This window comes from Quercus lobata, chromosome 5 (assembly GCF_001633185.2).
Source record: "Quercus lobata isolate SW786 chromosome 5, ValleyOak3.0 Primary Assembly, whole genome shotgun sequence".
NCBI lineage: Eukaryota > Viridiplantae > Streptophyta > Magnoliopsida > Fagales > Fagaceae > Quercus > Quercus lobata.
The window spans coordinates 3,004,065-3,012,658 of NC_044908.1; the positions used below are offsets into that span (position 1 = coordinate 3,004,065).

The window sequence follows — 8,594 nt, forward strand, 5'->3', positions numbered from 1 at the left end:
CGACTAGTATATATAAAACCAAAGCCTCTGAAACTCCCACAACTTTCCATATCAGTACAACATTAAAGAAAAAAAAAAACAAAAAACAAAAAAATAATAATAACAAACCCGACACTCAAAACAATAAAACCAAAAATTCACGATGCTCTGCATCCCGATCTCTTTCTCATATCTCTCACACTACCATCTCCTTCTCCCAAAACCCAAAACTCAGATAATCTCTCTTCTCATATCTCTCAAATGCTATCAACTACTTGAAATAAAATGATATGACAATTCGAATAACACGCACAAAATTGAAGTGAAGTTAGAATCTAATTTAGATTTTTTATTGAACTTTTACTCATTTTCAGCTTTTATATATAATATATAAGAGATATGATATATGATTTTCCTACAAAAATTAATTTTGATATAGAATACAAAATTTTTGTTCAACTTTTCTGTTCTACTTTATACTTCACCAATTATGATATGCCACGTGTTTTATTTATTTATTTAACTTTGGTTATTTTGCAAGGAATATTAAATAAACACATGATAAATTATAATTAACAGAACATAAAATAAAACATAAAAGTGAGACTGAGGATTTTTATCAACTAGGGGTGTTCGCGTTGTGATGCAGTGTAGTTTTGGACAATTTTAGCACCACACTTCGCGGTGCAGTTTAGCCAAAATTATAACCGCATCGCACCTCATTTTTACGGTCAAATGTGTTGTGTGGTGCGGTTTAGAATTTAGCCAAAACCATAACCATATTGCATCTCATTTTTAAATCCAAAACAGATTTTTCCCTTTATTTTGGCCAAATTTTAAACTATTCAGCTAGTTTTTCTTTATTTTAGGTTGGCTTTCCTAATCAACACTTGTCAGAATTATTAAACTTTTTCATTTTTTTTGAAAACTTGGGTTATTAAACTATTAATAATATATTTAATATTAAAAAATAAATATATTAATATATAGAGATGTTGCGGTGCAATGTGATACGGTATACTATTACTTGCAGTACGATGTGATTATGCCATTTTGCAGATGATTTTAGTGTGATTTGTGCTATTTGATGATCACCCCTAGTATCAACCCTTTCTCCTTTCACTTCCAAGTTCCATCCAATAACAGGTTCCAGGTGTTTTAAGTGCATTGATATGTTTAAAGTGGATTGCATTGCTGTAGAGTATTAATGCACTTTGATTTCCCTCCATGAATAATGCCATGATATGTTTAAAGTGCATTGCATTGTTCCAAAGTACACCTGCCCTTTGATTTTTCTATGTAAATAAAGCCATGATAATTGATACGTTAAGTACATTGCACGGTTGCTAAGTACTCATGTCCTTTGATTTCCCTTTGATTTCTCTCTATAAATACATGTTTTGTACGGTTTATGTCTCACACACATTAGCCTAATATATTGACATCTTGTTAAAAATAAAAAATAAAAAATAAAAGGATTTCCAGAATCCTAACTATTCAGTCATGGGCGATTTTCCTACCATCCTCAATGATCCATGTATGTCCTCTATCCCTCTCCGAAGTTTTTTCACTCTATATGTTCGAAAAAAAATATCTCATATATATTTTCTAGCCTAGCTACAGCCTACAAGTAATTATGTTAGATATGATAGACCTTTGTGATGCCATCAGGTAATTTGAAGAAAAGAAAAGAAATAGATATAAAAAAGATGATCGTAGGAGTTTGAACATTTAATAGGCCGTATATATATGCAGTTTTCCATGTATGACTCTGAAATACTTTCTGTTTATTTTTTATTTGTTTTGTTTTTAATTTTTGCTCCTTACAATAATCGTTTTCTCATCTAGAAAAGTATTTTATTTCTCAAAATTTAAAATAAAAAGAAAGTATTTAGCTAAATATAATATGACATATGATAGATGATAGATGATGAAAAAAAAAATGTGTTGTAGTTGCATGATCTATGACCACATTATTCATTTTCTAGTTTTCTTTGACTTTATTGATTATTCTTTATTACTTCTTGTTTGAAATCTTTCCCCAACGCCACACCCTTATGTAATTACCCAATATTTATAGATTGCCCCTTAATTATTCATATTCTATTGTATTGCAGTAATCACAAGATCAAAAAGACACTTTCCTCCAAATAATTTCCTACTTAAAATAGAGTCATACTCTCTACTGTCCAAGACTGGGCTAGAGTGTAAGTCCGATGTTTTTGAAGTTGGCGGGCATAAATGGTGTGCTCTAATTCTCTACCCTCTGAACTGCATTAGATTATTAATGTTTAGTCAAGCTAGTAACAAGCCTTCTTTTCAGGAGGTTGTCTCTCTATCCAAAAGGAATTGAGAAGAACATGAATGGTCACATCTCCCTTTACTTGGCAATCGCTGAGACGGGAAAACTTCCTCTTGGTTGGGAGGTTAATGCCAGCTTCAAATTGTTTGTATTTGATCAGATACGGGATGAGTACTTGACCGTTCAAGGTTTAGTCCTCATAACTGATGCATGAATTTATAATTCTAATTGGAATAAAAAAAAATTGTTTCCATTTTTTTTGTGCCACTTTATGCTATGTCAACTGTGATATGTTATGTGTCAATTTTTTTTTTTTTTTTTCATTTACTATCTTTAATTTGATGAGTATTTTTTTGGTTGTAGATGTTGGTGGTGCTATTAAAAGATTCAATGATATAAATAGTGAATGGGGATTTGCCAAATTTCTTCCCCTTGATACCTTCAATGATGCTTCTCAAGGATACCTTGTCAATAACTGTTGCGTATTTGGTGCAGAGGTTTTTGTTCATGAACGTAGTGTCAGAAGGCAGTGTCTTTCCTTTATTGAACAAAAACCCAATAACAGCACTTTGACATGGAAGATTGAAAGATTTTCGACACTAAATGAAGAACAATATTGTTCTCAAGAATTCACCGTTGAAGATTTACAATGGTAATATGTATTACTGGCAGTTGCCCTGACATTGTTTTTTTTTTTTTTTTTTTTAATTTCACTTTTCTGTACTTAGCAGCAGTTATTTGGAACTCTTTTAATTAACTGAATCTAGGAAATTAATGGTCTATCCCAAAGGAGATGCTTGGGCAAAAGAGAAGGCGCTATCAGTCTTCTTGTGTCCATGCAATTGGCTTCTATCAGATCAAAATGTTTTTGCGGAATACAAGCTCCGCATAAGGAATCAAATCAAAGGAAAGCACAAAGAAATTAGAGGAAAATCAAATATTTCAACATGCTTTAAATCGTGCATTCGTACCAAACTATGGATGTATTTAGTTATTTATCTGGTATCTTTCATTTGTTTTGTTCCAGTGCTGTATGCTGAATTTGTTTAATTTCTTTTCTTTTGCAGCTGTATCTTGGTTTTCTTCCTTAGAGTCAGAGGAGAGCTGGGGTTATCCAGATTTTTTGCTTCTAAAAGATCTCTATACTGCATCAAAGGGGTTTCTTGTGAATGATACTTTACTTGTAGAAGCAGAAATTTTAGTGGTGTCTAAAGTTCAGTAGTTCCCTAAGTAACAGCACATACTCATTCGGGGAGCTATTTGGTGATATTGTGGGACAATTATTAATGCAATTTTAGAAATATTCATCTATATGAGAATAGTTTAAATTCATCTTGGTTATGTATATATATTATTGTTACAAGGAACTCAATGATTCCCTATTATGCATGGATTTTTTTTTTTTAAAATGTAGAAAAATATTTTACAAATATTATAGTATGTATCATAATAATTCGCAAAAACACCATTTTAATTCCTACATTTTTGTGTCAAATTTGGTTCGTACATTTTAATAGCAATCAATTTGGTTCACGTTATTTTCAACTTGCAGTCAATTTGATCCTTAATATTAATTCACTAACAGAAAATGTCCACGAGGCAAATGGCTTGGACAGTTGGCAAAGTTGGTGTTGATGTGGCTGCTAAAACAGTAATTAAAATGCTACATCATTTGTAAACCCAAAACAAAGAAATATGAAAACCCACAAAAATAGTTATTCAAACAAAACCATCCATATGCTCAAAGAATACCAAGCGGACCCAAGAATTCAACGTCTCCAACAGCATAGATTTCTAACAAATAAAAAAAAAAAAAAAAAAAAAAAAAAACCCCAATTCATAAACCCAAGCACAAATCAAAGATTTCTCACAATTAAAACAAAACGCAACCATTATACCAACAAAAATGAAGAATTAGATTAAAAAGGAAATTTAAATACAAATTGAGTTTCAGTCATAGATGAAAAAAAATTAAAAATAAAAAAGAAATTAAAAAAAAAAAGAAACAAAAAAAAGAGAGAAGCAAAGAGATGAGGAGCAGTGGCCACAGTTGGTGGTGGCGCCATCGTGAGACCATTGTCTATTATGGTGGGTCTTGTAGAGAGACAAGCATGGCTGAGCTCACGAACCCGAACCCAAGAGAAAGAGAGAGCCACCCTATTGTGTTGCAAAGAAAGTGCAAGAAAATCTAGAGAAATTTTTTTAGTTCACCCTTCAAATTTTTTATTGGAGAAATTACACTTTATCATCCTAAATTATGCCTTAAATTATACTTTGCATCCTAAATTATTCGAATGCATAATTTGCATCCTAAACTATGACTATTGTTATACTTTGCACCCTATCATTAGTTTTACTGTTAAATTAGACAAAAATATGAAAATGTGACTTACACATGTATATTACTTAAGTGACACAAACGTAAAAGACCAAAACCCCCTTCTTTCTAATTAATTAAAAACAAAACTCTCTCTCTCTCTCTCTCTCTCTCTCTCTCTCTCTCTCTCTCTCTCTCTCTCTCTCTCTCTCTCTCTCTCTCTCTCTCTCTCTCTCTCTCTCTCTCTGCATGTCAGCCCCTTGGCACACCATTACTCCACCACTGTGTTAATTGATTATTTACTCTCTTTTTTTTTCTTTCTTTATTTGATTACCACTACTACTAGCATGGCTCACCCAAATTCCTTAACCCAAAGCCCCTTCTCATCGCAAAAACTGTGTAAATTTCTTTATTTGATTGCCATTGGCATGGCTTACTGTGTTAATTTTTTTTTTTTCCCCCTTTCTATATTTTAGAGCAAGTCTACTTCCCACACTTCATTTTGTTGGCCTCATCAATTCTCTTCACCAATATCATTCACAACACCACCTTGAGGACCATGACCAAACTATGACAACCTCATAGCAGCATATACACACTCAAAACTACTGAATATTATTTTTGATTTGGGGATTCAGGGTTGCAAAGGATTTTGATTTGGGGTGAGGAGATGATAAACATGAGAGAGCGAACAGACAAAAAAAAAAAAAAGTTTGTTTTTAATTGATTGGGAAGAAGGGGGTTTTGGTCTTTTAAGTTTGTGACACTTAAGCAATATACATGTGCAGGTAACATGCTTTATATTTTCATCTAACTTAACACTAAAACTAAGGTCAGGGTGCAAAGTGTAACAATAGTTATAATTTAGGGTACAAATTGTGCATTCGAATAGTTTATGGTGTAAAGTGTAATCTGGAGTATAGTTCAAGGTAATAAAGTGTAATTTACCATTTTTAATTATTTTTTTGATGTGATTTTTTTTTTTTTAAAATGGTTGATGTGGCTTTTTAAATAATAATTAAATTTATTTGTATTGTTTTGCTAGCCATATATGTTGTCAGCTGTGTAAGCTATTAATCATGTAGGCATTTCCGTTAATGAGTTAACAGTATGGACTAAGTTGACTTTAAGTTAAAAATAACAGGGACTAAATTTACTGTTACCAAAATGTAGGGCTCAAATTAACTATGATCCCAAAATATAAGGACTAAGATGATGTTTTCACCTAATAAATATTGTAATACATAAAGATGGTACATAGTGGGTAAGTTTTGTTATATTAAACTAAAAAAATAAATACTAATGGATTGTATTACATTCATGTCAACCCAACACAACTCGTTTATTAAGCAGGTCAAATGGGTTGGGTCAGGTCAACCCGCCTTATTAACAGGTCGGGTTAGGTTGAAGGATCATGACACAATTATTAAATGAGTAGGGTTAGAGTTGAGTCATTTAGTCGAATACTCCTACCTCGACACAACATGAATCCAACATGCTAACCCAAATTGACACCCCTCATCTTTGGAGACTTAATAGTGCATTTGAATTGGTGTTACTGTGTTAGTGGGTATGCGCACATTTTTCAACATAAAACATAGCCCAAAAATAATATACAAGTTGGTTTAAAATTTTGGGCTAATATGTTGGTTGACCCATTAAAAGTAGACGTCTTCAACCCTCAATCTCTAATGTCTCATCCAACATTGATGTGAATTTTTTGGGCTAATTTTCTGCATGTATTTGGGTCAAATAAATGGTTTGGACTGGAAGTTTATATTATAGGTTTTACTTGTACCACATAAGACAAAGGAAAAATAGCTTAAATAGACAAGACAAATTTATCCCAAAAAGACAATTCCTATTATTTGGTGTATCAGGAAAAACAACAATGGAAACAGATCATACAAAAGAGCAATTATATCTACATCAATCAATCTAAATCAATATATATATATATATATCAATCATAATCTCTGAGAACCATTTCCTAAGATGAAAAAAGTGACCTACCCATGTTGATTTGGGGCATCTACAAAAATCCATCCCAATTCACATCTTTTTGTGAGCCCAAAACCAAAGATCTGGTTTAGGTGGCCCAAATCAATTTCCCCTGTTACAACTTCCCAAACGGCCCAGCTGAAAGAAAAAAGAAAGGCCCAGATCCACACGATTGTTCATAAACCTTGGCATGTTTGGGGGGAATAATAAAAACAGAGCATGTACTAAACAATCATAAAAAATATAAAAAGTTTCAAACTTTCATAATCCTTCAACAAGTACTATATCGTACTAAAACATGTAAATTCACTGTAGACTTAAAAAGCACAACAGAATGACAGATCCACACTGACAAAATCACACAACATATATATATGGCAAACTTCATGACACAGACTATTTATACCACTTAATTCAAACAAACCAACAAAAACGGAGCATTGCACACTCCGTTTCAGCTCTCTATGGATACTGGAAGCTCCAAATGATGTGAAACCTGCATAGCATGTAACAGTATATTGGAGGCTCAAACAGGGACAGGGTTGACGTTCACAGCTATCATTTGGATATTGTCAGCACGGTAGCCTCCAGGAAGCGGTTGGTTAGCACCACCAATATTGTTATTAGCTATAATCTTCAGTAGTGCAAGAACGAGTGTGATGATTAGGATCACCAGGCTGAGTATCTGAGCTGCAATCTTAACGTCTGAAAGCAACGACATTTGTTAATAAAAAAAAGAATATGTAGCTATTGTGACAGAGAAGATGATTGGAGGGAGGGAAGGAAGCAGAGCTAAGAATATAGAAAGGGCTTGGCTTTGTTAAGCTTGTAACTCCTGTGTGTTAGGTCAAGCCTGTGGTGGGTTTTATAATTATTGTTGAAATGTTTATGCGTCCGTATGAACTGCTATAACCAGTTTGTATCACCTGCTATAACCAGTCATGTCGGCCTGCTAACGTCATATAACCGTATATAGCCGTACCACCTGCTAACGTCATATAACCGGATATTACCAGTCATAGTATCACCAGCTACAACCTTTTTTTTTGTTTTTGGTTAAAAGGCATTCACGTTCAAACAAGCAAATGGAGGGTTAAAGAGCTACAGCTGCCATACCGGCAGCAGCTAGGCTAGCATAGTACAAACCATTATTATCCTAATGATATATGTAAGGCTTTTTTGGCATTTTATAGCTCAAAAATCTTTGTATCAAAAAATGGTATATCTCATTATTGCAAATTTTTTTACAATAGTGCTACAGTACAATTCAGAATTGTACTATAGCACTATGGTCAGGGGCGGCTTGATGCATTTGGGGGCCTAAGGCGAAAATTGACCATCTTAATTTAGATGCAAAATTACTACTAATTAACATGAACTACATAGAAATTTTTTTTTTTTGGAATTTTTAAGACAAAAAAAAAAATTTGACAAATTTTTTCATACTTGTTGATGTGGTAGATTGATAGTGGTAAGTAAAACAGTGGTGTTAGTGGTAGATTTAGATGAAAACTAGTAAAATTTTGCTAATTAAACTCTTATTATTATTCTTTTTTTTTTTAGAAGTGCAACATTCACAATATTTTTTACAACAAATCCTAGATTTTAAACCGCTTTTTGTTTTTTATTTGAAAATATCACTATAATTATTTTTTTGCCATCAACAATATGTTGTAACAACCTGCTACTTAGCATTAGTTGTAAAAGTGTTGTGAAAAATATTGTGGACGACGTTGCATTTTTCTCTATTTTTTTATTTATTTTTCATCTAATAAAAAAAATTATTTTATTTATTGATTATAAATAATCCTATTGGTTAAAATTTGGGGGCCTTTTTTTTACTTGGGGCCTTAAGCGGTCGCATTTCTTGCTCCACCATAGAGCCGGCCCTGACTATGGTAAAAAATATATATATTTTATTCACCCATTTTCTATTGGAATCAAATCCTTGGTTGAAAAAAAGTGATGATGTGAAAGAAATAATAAAGAAAAATT

At 32.6% G+C, this 8,594-nt stretch overlaps 1 protein-coding gene across 1 annotated transcript; it reads left to right on the forward strand.

Annotated features, from left to right (window-relative positions):
- The first annotated feature begins 1,482 nt into the window (after positions 1-1,482).
- LOC115989292 lies at positions 1,483-3,503 on the forward strand. Its single transcript, XM_031112966.1, has 5 exons — positions 1,483-1,516; positions 2,275-2,469; positions 2,645-2,933; positions 3,049-3,248; positions 3,349-3,503. Exons 1-5 carry the CDS (start codon positions 1,483-1,485, stop codon positions 3,501-3,503), a joined length of 873 nt encoding a protein of 290 aa, XP_030968826.1.
- Positions 3,504-8,594: the final 5,091 nt, after the last annotated feature.